Source organism: Spermophilus citellus, assembly GCF_964194105.1.
Source record: "Spermophilus citellus genome assembly, chromosome: 10".
NCBI classification, from domain to species: Eukaryota; Metazoa; Chordata; class Mammalia; order Rodentia; family Sciuridae; genus Spermophilus; species Spermophilus citellus.
The window spans coordinates 100,516,875-100,535,690 of NC_138197.1; the positions used below are offsets into that span (position 1 = coordinate 100,516,875).

At 33.2% G+C, this 18,816-nt stretch overlaps 1 protein-coding gene across 6 annotated transcripts in view; it reads left to right on the top strand.

Annotated features, from left to right (window-relative positions):
- The window catches only part of METTL25 (methyltransferase like 25), a 113,654-nt gene that overhangs the window by 13,526 nt on the left and 81,312 nt on the right, over window positions 1-18,816 (top strand). For all 6 annotated transcript variants that reach the window (XR_014024093.1, XM_081310138.1, XM_081310137.1 and 3 more), the window contains 2 exons: window positions 1,674-2,273; window positions 4,019-4,166. Coding sequence is in view for 5 of the 6 variants with exons in the window: in XM_081310138.1 (XP_081166264.1) it covers window positions 1,674-2,273; window positions 4,019-4,166 (748 nt within the window). In the remaining variant the exon portion in view is untranslated. The remainder of the gene's footprint in view (window positions 1-1,673; window positions 2,274-4,018; window positions 4,167-18,816) is intronic.

Below are 18,816 nucleotides of genomic sequence, written 5' to 3' on the forward strand. Positions count from 1 at the left end.
GATACAGAAACTTCAAAATATCTGAAGCAAAGGGTTTTCAAATGAAGTGAATGTGTTTGGTGGCACTGAAGTGGGAATGTGGTGACTGCTTAGTTCTCGGAATAGCCAGGAAGCCAAATAGATACCAATGGAGTGAATAAGAGAAAAATAACAGCTGAGGTTGGAGTGGGAAAGGGAAGATTATGAAGTTATAGATTTTTGGAGGCCTTTGTGATCATCATTTGGCCTTTTTATTCTGAATGAGAAGAAAGCCATTGCAGCCACTGGATCTTTTTTTTCTTCTGTGTCATTTTATGAAGAAAATAGATCGACTGTCTTTGATTCTCTACTTCACTGTTTTTAGACATGTAAACTGATTCCTTTAAGAAACTAGCTCCTATTTAAGTAGATGCTTTCAGAGTTAAAGCAAACAATTTAGGCTGGGCACAGTGGAGCAAGCCTGTAATCCTTTTTATTTCACTTTTTATTAATCTTTGTGTTTGATGTGTGACAGGAAAAGTTCATTTTTTTCCTGTCACACATTCAATTTTACCTACAAGTTTTTGAAAAGACTATCATCTTTTCCTTAGGCAGTTGGCAAAAATCAGTAGTCTATTTAGTCTATTTTAATCTATTTCCAGACTTTTTTTCCTATTGATTTTATATGTCCATTTTATATCATTACTAAACTCTTTTGATTAGTGTAGTTTTACATTAATTCTTGAATCAGTAATATTCTTTGACCTATTCTTTTTCAAAATCATTTTTGTTATTCTAGGAACTTTCTCTTTCCATATAAATTGTAATAGCTGCTCATGATTTTCCTTAAAAAGCCCTTCTAGTATTTTTATTAGGATTATGTTGAATCTTTAAGTCAACTTAAAGAGAATTTCCATCTCAGCATTTGGCTTGTTATTTCGTGAATATGATATATCTTTTTATTTAGACTTTCTAAGTTTTTGTTTTGTTTTGTTTTGTATACCAGGGATTCAACTCAGGGGCACTTGAACCCTAAGCCACACCCTCAGCCCTATTTGTATTTTATTTAAAGACAGGTCTCATTGAGTTGCATAGCTTCTCCTCATTCCTGAGGCTGGCTTTGAAATCTGGATCTTCCTGCCTCAGCCTCCCTAGCCAGTGGGATTATAGGTGTGCACCACCATGCCTGGCTAGACTTGCTAAGTTTTTTATGGGATTTTATAGTTTTCAGTCTGTGGGGTCTTATATGTCCTTTGTTAGTTTATTCCCGGATATTCTATTGTTATACTGTCTTAATTCAAATGTTTTAAAATTTGCCTTGAAACTATTTATTACTACTCTATTATATATGTTCTGATGGTTCATTATTTATTTCCATTGCCTTTTGTATCCTAACATGTTGCTAAATTCACCTACTATTTCAGTTAGTTTTTTCTATTCAGAGATTTGCTTTGGATACAGTCATGTCATCTTTGAATAAAGATATTTTTCTTCTTCCAACATTTATCTTTTACTTATTTTTCTTGGTTTATTATGCTAACTAAAACTTATAGGAAAATGTTTAATAAAAATGGTTTTTTAAAAGAAAAATAGCAAATGCAACAGGCTGTGTAAATATATAATTCATTTGTTTACTTGCTTTAAAAAATATCTAGAATGCTTTCTATTATAAACTGACTAAAATTACTTAATTCATTCCATTTTTCTTACTTTAGGTTATTGACCTGGGTTCTGGGAAAGGCTATTTAAGCTCCTTTTTGTCCCTGAAGTATGGCTTAAAAGTTTATGGAATTGATTCTTCAAATACCAATACTCATGGGGCTAAGGAGAGAAACAGGAAATTGAAGAAACATTGGAAACACTATCATACTCAATCAAGAGTAGATGTGAATGGAGTGGCCTTAAAAATGGCAAAAGAAAGGAAAGTGCAAAATGAAATTAAGTATAATGCAAACGTTGAAGAAACATATAATAACAGTTCTGCAAATCAAGAAAAAATGTCTCCCTCAGATTATTTGCCAGATTTTTCAGGCTCTGTAATTTCTGACATCAGAAAACAAATGGAAAACCTACACGCTCAACCACATGGAGAAGATAATTTGTGTTTTGAAAATTCCTTTTCTCTGATAGACTTTTTACCTATCAATGCTGTAGAGATAAACTCTTCATCTCAAATACTCAACAGAGAAATTTCTGAAGCAAATAAAGAGAGAAGAAAATTGGCATCAAAGTCAAACGAATCAAATATATATTCACCGTTAACCTCTTTTATCACTGCTGATTCTGAACTACATGACATTATTAAAGATCTGGAGGTGATTTGACTTATAAATTATTTTCTTTGATTTACAAAAATGCTGTAAACAGAATTTAATTTTAATAGCTTATTAATGTAATTTTACATTTTACATTAATTTTAATCTGATTACATTTTTCTAAAAGACCAAGAAAATAAAACCCTAACTTTCAGCTGTTATTATTATACTTTCAGCTGTTAAAATCTGCCAAGAACACATTCCAGAACAGAGTACCCTCTTCTAATTTCAGTTTTAGTAAGCTAAGTCTCTATCTCCAACTTGGGTATTGTTTAAATTCTAATAGAAGAAAAGTCTTATGTGTTTTTATAAGATTTATTTTTAATTGACACAAAAATTTTACATGTTTATGGAGTACAATGTACATATGTATACATGGTATAATGATCAAATCTTGCAAATTAGCATATGTATCACCTTCAAAATTGCATTTCTTTGAGATAAAATGCGTAAAGAAGTATCTAGAACAAAATTATGTTTAATGTTAGACTTGGTGATCAAATATGTGATTTCTTTTGAGTAAAAATAACTTCTGGATATTCTTGCAGGTTTGAATGATATAAAGAATGATATAAAGAAGCTTCTAATGATCATTTGGCTTAACTCCTTTCAAAACAAGATAGCTTTTACTATTGTGTTATTTTACCTTGTTAAAGTTTTTAGAAATTCTTCCCCAAAGGAGGAAACAAAAGATATCAGAATTGTTCATAAATTTAAATCCTGTTTTGGTAACTGACTAGAGTTTTGCCATTTTTAAAAAAGTGAAGTTTTTCTTTTCCAACATATTTTTGAAAAACACCAATGAAAGGAACCTAGTTAATCCTCATGAATTGTTTTTATTTTATATATGAATCCAATTAACCTGTTCTTCAGGTTAAATGACCCCACTAATTTAACCCAACTTTAGAATTTTTAGTGAGTATTGTCACTTTTTTTCAAGTTTCTCCAAATCTATTTGAAATATTTGAAAATAGACAATAAAAATAAGCTCAGAAGAATTATTTAAAATAAAATACAAGACTATTTCTTGGATCCTGTAATAAATCAATTTAATAACCCAAATTAACCAATCTTCCTATTATCCCTCCCCTGACAAACAATACTTAAATATTTTACTATTAGAATAGAGTTTTATTTATGTGTCTTTGTCTCCTCTAGCTGCTAGCTGCTAATAATAAGTCTATATGATAAATACAGTAAACAGTGAGATTAAATGTTATTGTTATTTTCTTTAATGAGAGTTCAGCTAAGCTTAAAGAGAGAAATGTGTAACTGTTATTCACTTCCTTAATTAACAATAAACCTTTCCTGACTGAATTTTTTTATTTATAATACTGTAGCATGGAAAAACTTATCCAAACTATCTAATTAACAAGAAAAGCAAAATGATTATAATATCCCTTCAAAAAAAGTGTTGCAACTTGGTTGTAAAGGAGGTCAGAGAAATACAAATGGATTAATAACCCAAAACACTCTCTAAATAAAATACAAAATAGGGCTGGAGTTGTGGTTCAGTAGTCAAGTGGCCCTGAGTTCAGTCCCTGATACAAAAAAAAAAAAAAAAAAAAAAAAAAGACACTGAAAGAAACTCAAAAGTCATGTTAAGAGATCACAGCCTTTAAAAAAAAAAGTATAAAAATTACTTATTATAAAGCTTTGCATATTCAAATGGATCTTTAAAATCTTAACTTGAATTGTTTTTAACCCTCCTTTTAATTGCCAAAACTTATTTTTCTTCTTTGAAGGAATGTTTAATGGTGGGTCTACATACTTGTGGTGATCTTGCTTCAAATACTCTGCGAATATTTGCTTCCAATTCAGAAATCAAGGGAGTTTGCAGTGTGGGTTGTTGCTACCACCTCTTATCTGAAGAGTTTGAAAATGAGCATAAAGGTACAAAGTTCTCCATCATAACTTTTTAATTATTAGAGTAAAAAGGGCTGTTTTTTATTTCAAACACTTTTTTTTCTTCTTTTTGCCATTGTTGTAATTTGAATTAATATTTAAGATAACATCTGATTTCCTTGCAAATTTAATATTATGGTATATTTGAAATTTGATGCAGCATCACTTTATATATTTCAGTATGGTTTATTTGCTCATAAAATGGTCTAATTAGTCCTGAAAGCTCTGCAAATATTTGAAAATTTTATGTGATACATATTTTAGAGAACTTCTGTTTAAAATTCTTGTGAGGTATGCATTTACTGAGACATTAAAGCTAAGTTATTTTGTCATGAATAGTGTTTCAAGGTTTGCTTTCATTTCCATAGCCTTCTCCATTTCCAAAGGAATATTGATATTTCTAAAATAAAATAATAGTTGAAGAGTTAGCCCACCAAGATTTTAGAAAACTACAAGACTGCTTGCATTAAAATAATTGTACTCAAATTATGCTCCCTGGATTTAGATGCCTGCAGAGCAAAGTACAAAATAGGTTGGGGAATTTGAAGCACCTCATAGCCCTTCATCCAGAGTTCCTGATGGGTACATTTTATATGTTAAATTTCTCCATAAAATATGTGTTCAGAACTGAAGCTTCAGATTACATGGTTAGTCTATTAATATTAGCAGTTCTCTTTTATATTAGTTAGTTCAATGAATTTTTAGGTCAGAAAGTTGTATACATAAGGATGATATTATTTACTCTTATTCTTAATATTAAAACCCAGTTGAATGTGAAATTTTCATTATTTTCATTTAGTCAGGTCCAAGAGGTTAAAGTAATAATTATAGAAGTCTATTGAAGTGAGACTAAGTGAAACCATCTTTGGAAGTGGCAGAATGTTTTATAAAATAGAGTTAATTGAATTAGAATTACTTTGTCCAGGTTTTGAAAAGTATCTTATAGGAAAGATGCCTAAAAGTAAAATTATGAATACAAAGAGATAGAATGAAAGGAAAAACAATTGGCAAAAAGTTAGCTATTGCTTAATTTATATGGAAAATATGTGAGTGCTAAGCTAAGTACAAAAATATGCAATGTGAATATTAGAGGAAAAAAGGAAACTTAAAAATAGAATAAGAAAATGTTTCTATTAAATTATATACTCTGATACCTTACAGTATTTTTATGTATCTTTCCTAAAGGAAATAAAGGAGAAAATCTTGAATGAAATCACAGTTCTATAGCTTTTTAAATATTAAATGTGTAATAGTTTTCTTAATCAGTAATATTAAACAACTCTAGATAGATAAGCATTGGCTTCTGGAGTATGTTATTTGGGTCTTTGTTCATGTGCTTTCTAATCTGTCGTACAATGAAATGCAGTTTAATATTGGCCCAATTTAGAGGCAGAGGTAAATGTTTCTTGTGTCTAAATTCAGAGATACCCTTCTACATTTTAGGGTCTTTAGTTTCAGCTGCCTGCTTCCTTCTTTCAGTTCATCATCATTGCTCCTAAGGATGCCTTCTTCCAAGATGCCGTTCTCTGCTCTTCAGGCAATATCTTCTTTAAACTGCCATCACTGGTCCTTCTGGACCTTAGCAGCCAGTTCTGTACTTTCAGGTCTCAGACCTAGCCTCAGTACTTCCCCACTAAGAATGAGATCCTCTTTTTTGAGCAATGTACTCCACTCTTGCACACTATTTTCTCCACTGTCCCCACCTTATTTTCCTTTTGGAGTGATTCCCAGAGCCAGTCAAGCTGATCTGAGATGTTTCTTTCCTAACATGTTTAAATCAAAGTTCATTGTGTAGTTGTAGGATATGATAATTTTATTTCTTCTGATATTTGTCAAATATGTAAAGAGTCCAGTTAAGGTAAAAATCACTATTTTATGGCAGCTGGAAGGTATCAGCAGTGGTGCATTTTTCATTGATATCTTGGGTTGTTCAATCCTATTCATAAAGAGATTGGCAGAAGCTCCTTGCCGGGATTGAAGAAAATTAAGACGTTACTCCTTTGCCAATCTATTTTAAATCACTCTTCAGGTACCTTTTCTAGTAGATTATTGCGTTAAACAGGTAAGAAGTATTCATTGGCCATATATTCTAATTAAAATGAATTTAAATAGGACAGGTTAGATAAAGAGTTCCTTTGAAGAGCCTGAAAGGAAAAAGGAAGGTTGGTATACCCACATATTTTGTCACTTCCATTTCTTTCCTACCAAGGAAAGATGTGATAAATTGATGAGCCTTCAGTGTATAGACACTTAAGTTTATAGATGAGCCTATAGCATATTTATACACTTTTGTGTCTTCCAAACTAAGCACATTAACCAGTCATGTTTAACTTAAACATGATTGATGTAGATTGTTTGTATGATGGGTATTGAATAGATCATTGAAAATAAGTGACTACAATAGAGCTTTATTCAACTAAAAGTAAAATTATGTAATTTTCAGGAAAATGGATAAAGGTAGAGACCATTATGTTAAGTCAAATCAACCAAACTCAGAAGGTCAAGGGTCATTTTGTTTTTTCTCATATATGGAAGCTAAGAGGAAGAAAGAGAAGAAAGAGGGCAGGTATCTCATGAAAATCATAACAAGATCAATAGAAGAAAGGGACCAGGGGGATGGGAGGCAGGAGGGAGGGAGAAAGTACTGGGGATTGATATTGGTTAAATTATATTGTTATATTGTGTGCACATCTGAATATATTACAATAAACTATATCATTATATACTACTATAATTCACTAATTAAAAATATGAATAAAGAAAAAAATCACTGTTCCCTACCTTGGCAGCTGAATTTCATACAAGTAAGAGAGAATATGATTGAAGTGAATAAACTTATATTTACTACTACTATTGTTAAGGGATTGTATTTGGCACTTTTTATATGATAAAGGGAAATTGAAGAGGGGCTCATTAAAAGTCAATACCGGGAAATATTAGAAACTAAATAGATGACAAGCAGATCTTAACCCAGTAAACATTCATTGAATGCCAACTGTGTACTAAGTTCTAAGTGTTGGTGATACAGAAACATATCTTTACCTTAGAAAACCTTTTTGTTTATTTTTTAAGTTCTTTATTCTAGGAACCAGGTAATACTTGCTAGTAACTTACCAAAAAGAAAAAAAAATGTGAAAATTTATTTAGACAAGAAAAATACAAATAACAGAAAAAAATGAAAATACAAACTTCTTACCCCCTAACCTTCCCAGGATATAGTATATATACACACATACACATTCTATATTCTTATGTTTTAGGGAAACAAATATATAAACTTTTCCAGTATCTTACTTATTCATGATCTCACATAATATATTTGGTGATCTTTCCATCAGTACAGAAAATATTCACTTAGTCTTTTTAATGATCCCAAGATTATTTTATACACTATATTTATTTAGTCCTAAAAGTTAATATTTGCCTAAAGTGGTACTCTTTGTTGTGTTTTTTGCTCCCCATGGATAGCTATAGTACTGAGTTCTTTCTTTTTTTAAATTTTCTTAGTTCTTTTTTAAATGTACATTACAATTTTGACATATTATACATACATGGAGTATAACTGATTCTAATTAGGATCCCATTCTTGTAGTTGAACGTGATGTGGAGTTACACTGGTGAATATACTGGTATTCGTATATGAATGTAGGAAAGTTATGTCCAATTCATTCTACTGTCTTTCCTCTTCCCATGCTCTCTCTGTTCCCTTCATTCCCCTTTGTCTAATCCAGTGAATTTCAGTTCTCCACCCTCCCCTACCCCTTATTGTGTATTAACATCCCTATATCAGAGAGAACATTTGGCCTTTGGTTTTGGGGGATGGGCTTATTAGACTTAGTATGACACTTCCCAGTTCGATTTACTGGCAAATGCTTTAATTTCGTTCTTCTTTGTGGCTGAGTGGTACTCTTAATAAATCAAAATTTAGTGAACAGATGATGGGTTCAATGTAAAATTTAGAGATCACAAAATATGGCACCAGAGTTTATCTTTGTCATCTTATCCTCAGACATTAGTTTCAAAATAGTGTAGTAAATGCTCTTAAGATATTATATCAGTGTCGTTTTATTGCAGAGGAGCATATAGCTCAGTATATAAAGACGTGGGGCAATAAGTGTTTCAAGTCAAATTTCCTTCTCTTGACTTTCATATTAATTATTTCTTTTTGTAACTCTCTTTTTTCCTGTTGTATATTTCCTCATATCTTTCTCACAGACAGTGATAATCCTAATATTCAATTCTGAAAAAAGGCACAATTTGTAGAGCAAATGAGGCATCCTTTTTCATTTCAGTTTATGTTATAACTTGTTTCCCCACAACCTCTTCTTGGTTCACTTAGTTGACTTATTAGAACTCAGTAATTTACAAGATATTCTTTGGAATATTTTGAGTAAGTTAGTTAAACAAAATACTTCCAAATTTTTGCACACTAGAAATGGAAGCCTCTGTTAACATATTCTTGAGAATTGGTCTTCAATCCTACCTGGTTAAAGGCAATTTTGCCATTCCTTACTAGAGTGGAAGTTAACCATTGTTCACTGTGAGTTAATAGGACATTTTTGGTCTCAGGATTCAGATAAAAAGAAGTCTTGAAAAGTGTGTTTAGAACACAGACTGGTTGCTATAGACTCTTCATTTTCCCTCCCTGTAGGCATAGCCAATTCATGGTAACATCTTCCAATCAAAAATATCCACAAGAAGCCAGGCGCAATGGCGCAAGACTATAATCCCAGAGGCTCCAGAAGCTGAGACAGGAGGATTATGAGTTCAGAGCCATCCTTAGCAACTGTGAGGCACTAAGCAACTCAGTGAGATCCTGTCTCTAAATAAAATACAAAATAGGTCTGGGGATGTGGCTCAGTGGTAGAGTGCCCCTGGGTTCAATCCCTGGTACCCACCCCCCACAAAAAAAAAATATCCACTAGGAATCATTGAGGTTATCAAATAGATAATGGTAGGCTTCAGTGGGGGAAAGCAAATGTAATATCTTAGTCTTGCTGGCTTTCCTCATATATACCTGAAATGAACAGAGGATTGGTGTTTTGTGTGTTAGAAATACAAAGGATAAGGAGGAGGAAACAGTACGGAGAAATATAATGAAATGGGTGGAAATGTGTGCAACGAGATTACCCTCAAATACTTTGGAAATTGAGAGAAGAGGAAAATGTAGAAAAAACAAATAGGAAAAATAAAAGCAAACTTTGTTCATGATATGGTTTTGCCTAGCTCTGGACTGCCATATTTTCTCATCTTAAAAGCCAATTGGGAGGAGGTGGGGAAGCCAGCTGGAGAGGTAACTTACTCTGTTCTTTACCACATCCCATCTCTATTCTTCTCATCTTATCTTTGCTAGAGAAAAAAAGAAGAAGAAGATATTCATTTCTGCAAATTTTTAACAGTGTTTTCAACTCTTGCTGTCTAGTTAAATCAAATGTGACCCTTTTAGTGTGCCATGTACCTTCTGACCTGAAATGTAATTTCTAGACGTATGACTTGAATTTTTGTATTTTTTTAAAATTTATTTTTAATAAACAATATTGTATGTATTTATAGAGTACATCATGTTTTGATACAAGTATACATTGTAGAATGACTACAAATCAAAGTATTGAACATGTGCAATACCTTACTGTTAGTCAATTTTTTATCACTGTAACAAAAGACCTGACATAATCAACTTATAAGAAAGAAAGATTTATTTTGATCAGTTTCAGAGGTTTTAATACATGATTCTTTGACCCAATTTCTTTGGGGCCTTGGCAAGGCAGTAACATGGTAGAAATGCGTGGCAGAGGAAGTCTGTTCACCTCATGGCAGCCAGGAAACAGAGAGAGAGACAGGAAGGGGCCAAGGCCCTAGTGTTCCCTCCAAGGGCATGCCTCCAGTGACCTAACTTCCTCCCACTAGGCCCCACCTCTTAAAGCTTCCACCACCTTCCAATAGCACCACAGGCTGGAGACTAAGACTTTTTAACATATGTTCTTTTAGGGGATACTCTAGTTTCAAACTATAGAACTTGTGTAGTTTTTTTTTTTTTTTGTGTGTGTGTGTGTGTGTGTGTGTGTGTGTGTGGTGATAACACTTAAAACCTACTCTCCTAGAAATTTTCAAGTATATAGGTATTTTTATCAGCTATAGTAGTCATGATGTACAATAGATCTCTTCTTTTTTGCAGGAAGGGCATGAACCAGGATTGAACTCAATTACACTCAACCACCGAGCCACATCCCCAACCATATTTTGTATTTTATTTAAAAACAGGGTCTCTTGTGCTCGCTTCGGCAGCACATATACTAAAAACAGGGTCTCATTGAGTTGCTTAGCACCTTGCCATTGCTGAGGCTGGCTTTGAACTCACAAGCCTCCTATCTCAGCCTCCCAAGCTTCTGTGATTACAGGTGTGTGCTACCATAGCCAACTAGATCTCTTGAACTTATTCTTTGTATCTGAAATTTTTTATCTTTTGACCAATATCCCCCCAATTCCCTGCAAGCCTTGAGTAATTGCCATTTTACCATCTGTTTCTAAGAGTTTGACTTTTTTATATTTCACCTATAAGTGACATCTTATGGTATTTATCTTTTTGTGCCTGGTTTATTTCACTTAACATTATGTTCTTCAGGTTCATCTATATTGTCACAAATGACAAGATTTCCTTATTTATAAAGGTTGAACAATAACCTATTATGTATATGTCTACATTTTCCTTATCCATTCATCTGTTGATTGACAGTTAAGCCAGTTTTACTTCTTGGCTATTGTGAACAGTGCTACAATGATTATAAGAGTGCAGATATCTCTTAGACACTGATTTTATGTATTTCAGATATATATCCAGTAGTGCGATTGCTATATTATGTGATAATAATAGTTATATTTTTAATTTTCTGAGGAACCTCAATACTTTTTTTCATAATGATTGTACCAGTTGACAGTTCCACTAACAGTATACAAGGCTTTCCTTTTCTCTACATTCTTGTCAACTTTTGCTATCTTTCATCTTTTTAATAAAAGCTATTTGAATAGATGTAGATGATACTGTGTGCTTTCAATTTTGCATTTCCCTGATGACTAATGATGTAGAGCATTTTTTTCTAAACCTTCTGGCCATGTGTATATCTTCTTTTAAAAAATCTTTCCAGGTCCTTTTCCAATTTTTTATTCAGTGTATTTTCTTGCCATTGAATAGTGTGAATTCCTTTCATACTTTAGAATTAATCCTTTATCAGAGGTTTGATTTGTGAATATTTTCTCCCATTCTATAGATTGCCTTTCATTCTATTGATTATTTTCTTTGCTGTAAAGAAGCCTTTTAGTTTGATGTAGCCCCATTTGTCTATTTCTGTTTCATTGCCTATACTTTTGGGGTCATGTCCAAAAATCACCTTTGTCTAGATCAATGTCAGAAAGCTTTCTCCTTATGTTTTCTTCTGGTTGTTTTATAATTTCAAGTCTTTCTTTTAAGTCATTTGTCCATTTTGTGTTCTTTTTGTGTATGTGGTAAGGTGTGGGTCCAATTTCATTTAAAATAATTATTCAGTTTCCCCAGTACCATTTATTGAAGAGACTGTCTTTATCCCATTTTATATTATTGACATTTTTGTCAAAAACATAAATAATGTATGGATTTACTTCTCTGCTATGTCTCATGTGTTATTGCCTATGTGTCTTTTTTTTTTTGCCCCCAGCACCATCCTATTTGATTTTTACAGCTTTATAATAGATTTGGAAAGCACAGGTGGTGCGATACCTCTAGTTTTGGTCTTTTTGCTTAAGCTTGCTTTTTTCTTTCTTTAATATTTTCTTAATTGTTGATTGACCTTTATTTCATTTGTTAATTTATTTGTATGTGGTGCTGAGAAGCAAACCCAGCTCCTCAAACATGCCGGGCAAGTGTGCTACCGCTCAGCCCCAGCCCCAGCCCTTAGACTGTTTTGATTATTCAGAAACCTTTGTGATTCTATATGAATTTATGATTTCTTTTTCTATGTCTATAAAAATATCATGGAATTTTGATAGGGATTGCACTGAATCTGTAGATTGCTTTGGGCAATATAAATATTTTAACAATGTGAATTCTTCCAGTACATGAAAATGGGATATCATTCCACTTATTTGTGTCTTCTTTGGTTTATTTTATCAATGTGTTACAGTTTTCAGTGTATAGCTACTTCATCTTCTCGGATAAATTTATTCCTAATATTTTACTTTGTTTGTAGATGTCCTAAATAAAATTGTCTTCTTGATTTCTTTTTCAGGCATTATAAATGTACAGAAATGTTACTGCTTTTTGTATGTTGATTTTGTATTCTATATCTTTACTGAATTTATTAGTTTTTTTCAATTTTTTAAAATTTTAATTTGTTATATATGACAACAGAATGCATCACAATTCATATTACACATATATAGCACAATTTTTCATATCTCTGGTTGTACACAAAGTAGAGTCACATCCTTTGTGTTTTCATACATGTACTTGCGGTAATGATGACCATCACATTCCACCATCTTTCCTACCCCTATTCCCCCTTTCTTTATCTCCTCGCCTTTGCCCTATCTAGAGTTCATTTAATCCTTCCCCTCCCCACAACATATTGTGAATTGGCATCCTTAAATCAGAGAAATATTTGGCATTTGGTTTTGTGAGATTGGCTAACTTCACTTAGCATTATATTCTCCAGCTCCATCCATTTACCTGCAAATGCTATAATTTTATTCTATTTTAATGCTGAATAATATTCCATTGTGTATATATACCACATCTTCTATCCATTCATCAACAGAAGAGCATTTAGTTTGGCTCCACAGTTTAGCTGTGGTGAATTATGCTGCTATAAACATTGATGTGGCTGTGTCCCTGTAGTATGCTGATTTTAAGTCCTTTGGGTTTAGACCGAGGAGTGGAGTGGCTGGGTCAAATGGTGGTTCCATTCCCAGTTTTCCAAGGATTCTCCAAACTGTTTTCCATATTGGCTGCACCAGTTGAAGTCCGACCAGCAATGTATGAGTGTGCCTTTTCCCCCACATCCTTGCCAACACTTATTGTTGTTTGTATTCTTAATAGATGCCATTCTGACTGGAGTGAGATGAAATCTTAGTTTTGATTTGCATTTCTCTAATTGCTAGAGATGTTGAACATTTTTCATATGTTTATTGATTGATTGTATATCGTATTCTGAGAAGTGAGTGTTCAGTTCCTTGGCCCATTTATTGATTAGGTTATTTGTGTTTTTGGTGTTAAGGTTTTTGAGTTCTTTATATATTCTAGAGATTAGTGCTCTGTTTAATGTGAGTGTGGTAAGAATTTGTTCCCAATTAGTAGACTCTCTATTCAGCTCACTGATTGTTTCTTTTTGCTGAGAAGTTTGAATCCATCCCATTTATTAATTCTTGATATTTACTCTGGCGCTATAGGAGTCTCATTATGAAAGTTGGGGCCTAATCCAATATGATGGAGATTTGGGCCTACTTTTTCTTCCATTAGGTGCAAGGTCTCTGCTTTGATTCCTAGGTCCTTGATCCACTTTGAGTTGAGTTTTGTGCATGGTGAGAGATAGGGGTTTAATTTCATTTTGTTGCATATGGATTTCTAATTGCCCCAGCACCCGTTATTGAATAGGCTATCTTTTCTTCAATGTACGTTTTTGGTGCATTTGTCAAATATAAGATTACTGTAATTATGTGGGTTTGTCTGTGTCCTTTATTCTGTACCATTGTTATACCAGTCTATTTTGGTGCCAATACCATGCTGTTTTTGTTACTATGGTTCTGTAGTATAGTTTATGGTCTGATATAGTGATGCCACCTGCTTCGCTCTTCTTGCTAAGGATTGCTTTAGCTACTCTGGGTCTCTTAATTTTTCCAGATGAATTTCATGACTGCTTTTTCTACTTCTGTGAGGAATGTCATTGGGATTTTGATTGGAATTACATTAAATCTGTATAGTGCTTTTGGTAGTATAGTCATTTTGACACTATTAATTCTGCCTATCCAAAAACAAGGTAGATTTTTCCATCTTGTAAGGTCTTCTTTAATTTCTTTCTTTAGCGTTCTATAGTTTTCATTATATAGATCTTTCATCTTTTTCATTAAGTTGATTCCTAAGTGTTTTATTGATTGATTGATTCTATTGTAAATGGGATAGTTTTTCTTGTTTCCCTTTCATAGGAATTATCACTGGTATACAGAAATGCCTCTGATTTATAGGTGTTGATATTTGTATCCTGCTACTTTTCTGAATTCATTTACTAGTTCTAGAAGTTTTCTGGTGGAATTTTTTGGTTCTTCTAGGTATAGAATCATTTCGTTGGCAAATAGTTCTAATTTGAATTCTTCTTATGTGTATCCCTTTAATTTCTTTCATCTAATTGCTCTGGTCAGTGTTTTAAGAACTATGTTAAATAGTAGTGGTGAAAGAGGAGAGCATCCCTGTCTTGTTCCAGTTTTTAGAGGGAATGCTTTTAATATTTTTCCATTTAAAATGATGTTGACCTGGACTTAGCATAGATAACTTTTACAATGTTGAGATATATTCCTGTTATCCCTAGTTTTTCTAGTATTTTGAACATGAAGGAGTGCTGTATTTTGTTGAATGCTTTTTCATCATCTATTGAGATGATCTTATGGTTCTTATCTTTAAGTCTACTGAATTGATGAAGTACATTTATTGATTTCCATACGTTCAACCAACCTTGCATCCCTGGAATGAACCCCACTTGATCATGGTATACTATCTTTTGATACATTTTTATATTTGATTTGCCAGAACTTTATTGAGAATTTCTGCATCTATATTCATTAGAGATATTGGTATGAAGTTTCTTTTTCTGATGTGTTTTTGCCTGGTTTTGGAATCAGGATGACATTGGCCTCATAGAATGAGTTTAAAAGTGCTCCCTCTTTTTCTATTTCCTGAAATAAATTGAAGAGTATTGGTATTAGTTCTTCTTTAAAGGTCTTGTAGAACTCAGCTGTGTATCCATCTGGTCCTGGGCTTTTCTTGTTGGTAGTCTTCTGATGGTGTGTTCTATTTCAACTCTTGAAATTGATGTATTTAAATTATGTATATCATCCTGATTCAATTTGGGCAAATCATATAACTCTAGAAATTTCTTGATGCCTTTGATGTTTTCTATTTTATTGGAGTACAAGTTTTCAAAATAATTTCTAATTACCTTCTTTATTTCTGTAGTATCTGTTGTGATATTTCCTTTTTCATCACATGTTAGTAATTTGGGTTTTCTCTCTCCTTTTCTTCATTAGCATGGCTAAGGGACTGTCAATTTCATTTATTTTTTTTTAAAAACAACTTTTTTGTCAATTTTTTAAATTGTTTCTTTTGTTTCAATTTCATTGATTTCAGCTCTGATTTTAATTATCTCCTGTATTTTTCTGCTTTTACTATAGATTTGTTCTTTTTCTAGGGCTTTGAGATATAATGTTAAGTCATTTATTTGTTGACGTTTTTTCTTTTAAGGAATAAACTTCATGCAATGAACTTTCCTCTTAAAACTACCTTCATAGTGTCCCAGAGATTTCGATATGTTGGATCTGTGTTCTCATTAATCTCTAAATTTTTTTTTAATCTCCTCCTTGATGTCTTCTGCACCCTATTGTTCATTCAGTAGCATATTATTTAGTCTCCAGGTGTTGGAGTAGCTTTTATTTCTTATTTTATTGTTGATTTTTAATTTCCCTCCATTATGATCTGATAGAATACAGGGTAGTATCTCTACTTTTTTATATTTCAAAAGAGTTGCTTTGTGGCATAATATATGGTCTATTTTAAAGAAGAACCCATGAGCTGCTGAGAAGAAAGTGTATTCGCTCATTAAAGGATGAAATATTTTATGTGTGTCAAGTAAAGTCTAAGTTATTGGTTGTATTATTGAGTTCTGGAATTTCTTTTTTTTAGCTTTGTTTGGAAGATCTATCCAGTGGTGAAAGAGGTGTGTTAAAGTCACCCAAAATTATTGTGTTGTGGTCTATTTGACTATTGAATTTGAGAAGAGTTTGTTTGATGAATGTAGATTATCCATTGTTTGGGGGCATATATAATTGTTAACTCTTGTTGGTTTATAGTTCCCTTGAGCAGTATGTATTGTCTTTCTTTATCCCTTTTGATTAACTTTAGCTTGACGTCTACTTTATTTGGTATGACGATAGAAACCCCTGCTTGCTTCCACAGTCCATGTGAATGGTATGATTTTTCCCAACTTTCACCTTCAGTTTTTAGATATCTTTTCCTATGAGATGAGTCTCTTGGAGGCAGCATATTGTTGGGTCGATTTTTTGTTTGTTTGTTTGTTTTTGATCCATTCTACTAGTCTATGTCTTTTGATGCGTGAGTTTAGGCCATTAACATTCAGGGTTATTATTGAGACATGATTAGTATTCCCAGTCATGTTTGTTTATTGTTGGTATTTAAAATGACTTGGTTTCTCCTCTGATTAGTTTTTCCTTTAGTATAATCCCTCCCTCTGCTGATTTTCATCATTGTTTTTATTTCCTCCTCTTAGAATATTTTACCAAGGATGTTCTGTAGTTCAGGCATTCTAGTTCTCAATTTAACTTTTGTTTATTATGGAAGGTTTTTATTTCATCATCAAATCTAAAGCTTAATTTTGCTGGGTATAAGATTCTTGGTTGGCATCCATTTTCTTTTAGAGCTTGGTATATGTTGTTCCATGATCTCCTGGCTTTGAGGGTCTGGGTTGAAAAATCTGCTGAAATATGAATTGGTCTCCCCCTATATGTGATCTGATTCCTCTCTTCAAGCTTTTAAGATTCTATTCTTATTCTGTATGCTAGGCATTTTCATTATAATATGCCTTGGTGTAGATCTGTTGTAATTTTGTATATTTGGTGTCCTATAAGCATCTTGTATTAGGTTTTCCTATTCATTCTTCATGCTTGGGAAATTTTCTGATATTATCTCATTGAAGAGACTGTGCATTCCTTTGGTATGAAACACTGTGCCTTCCTCTATCCCAATAACTCTTAGATTTGGTCTTTTGATGCTGTCCCATGATTCTTGGATGTTCTGGTCATAGTTTATTAGTATCTTTACTGTGTGATCAACTTTATTTTCGAGAAATTTTTTGATGCCTTTGATGTTTTCTATTTTATTGGAGTACAAGTTTTCAAAATAATTTCTAATTACCTTCTGTAATTAGATTGTATACTTTATCTTCATTATCTGTTGTTTTCTTCCAAGTGATCTTGTCTGTTGGTTATGCTTTCTTTTGTCTTTTTTATTTGGTTTATTGTTTCCTTCATTTCAGGGATTTCTGTCTGGTTTTTATCAGAGTCTCTCTTTCTTGAATTAATCTTTTGCCACCTGTATTTGCTCTCTTACTTCTTTGTTGGAGTAATCAACTTTTGCTTGTATTTGCTCATTTAGGTCATTCTTTAATTCACAGATTATTTTAGTTATGAACCTTCTGAACTTCTTCTCTGCATTTCATCAATTTCACTGTCCATGGATTCTGTTATTATAGTGTCCTGGTTTGTTCTGGAGCTCTTTCATCCCTTGTTTATTCATGTTGTCTATGTGTCTTCCTTTCTTACAGTGTGGATCTTCTCAGATATTACAGTTTCTTCCTTAAATTCTTGTAGTACCCATGTAGATTGTCTGTACCTCACCTTGATGTTGGGCTTTCAGACTCTGCTGGTGGCCCTCATTGTATGATACTGCAACTAAACATGGTGGCGGCAATAGCCAAGGTAACTCGAGATAATAGTGGAGGTACCCCAAGATGGATGCAATGTCTTACAGAGATGGGGCTGAAAGGGTTGGCCTTACACTGTCTTTAGGATGTCTGCAGTATCCCAAGATGGAAATGGGTTAGGCTTGGGCTCCCAGGTTGTGGGGGAGGGGTTGGTTAGTGAACTGGGACCTACCCTGGTCTGGGTCCTGCATATGTCAGTTTGGGCATCTGAGTGGGGCCTGAGCTCCTGGGTAGTCTGCTGGTTGAGGAGGCAGTCCTGTGCCTGAGCCTGAGCTCTGGTGGGTGTCTGCCATTGGTGGGGTGGACCAGGGCCTACTGTGAGCCCAGGTCCCGTATAGGCTGGTCAAGACTTGAATATTTTTAAGAAGCTTCATGCCTCTTGTGCTCCCCCTCCCTATCCCACTATGAATCAGCCTCCTTATATCAGATTAAACATTCCGCCTTGGGCAGAGGGGTGGCAGGAGAAGGGAGGGGACAGGGAGTTAGCAAGGATGGTGGAATGTGATGGATATTATTATCCAAAGTACATGTATGAAGACACGAATTTGTGTGAACATATTTTATATACAACCAGAGATATGAAAAATTGTGCTGTATATGTGTAATAAGATTGTAATGCATTTCACTGTCATTTATTTTTTAAAAATCAATTAAAAATAAAAAAAAACAAAAAAAAGAAGGTCCACAGGCATTCTAATGAATTGCATGTTTGAAAATAACGTATTTATAATAATTATTTAAGAAGACATGTAGAATTCTGTAGGATTTATAGAAATATACTCAAGATAATACATATTTATTTCACCTTCTCCCATGCACAGTTAGATGGGCTCTACTCTGAAGCCAGTTTGTAGATCCAAAGCAAAAGTTGAACCCCAAATGGCCCAGTAGTGTACATCAAAGTC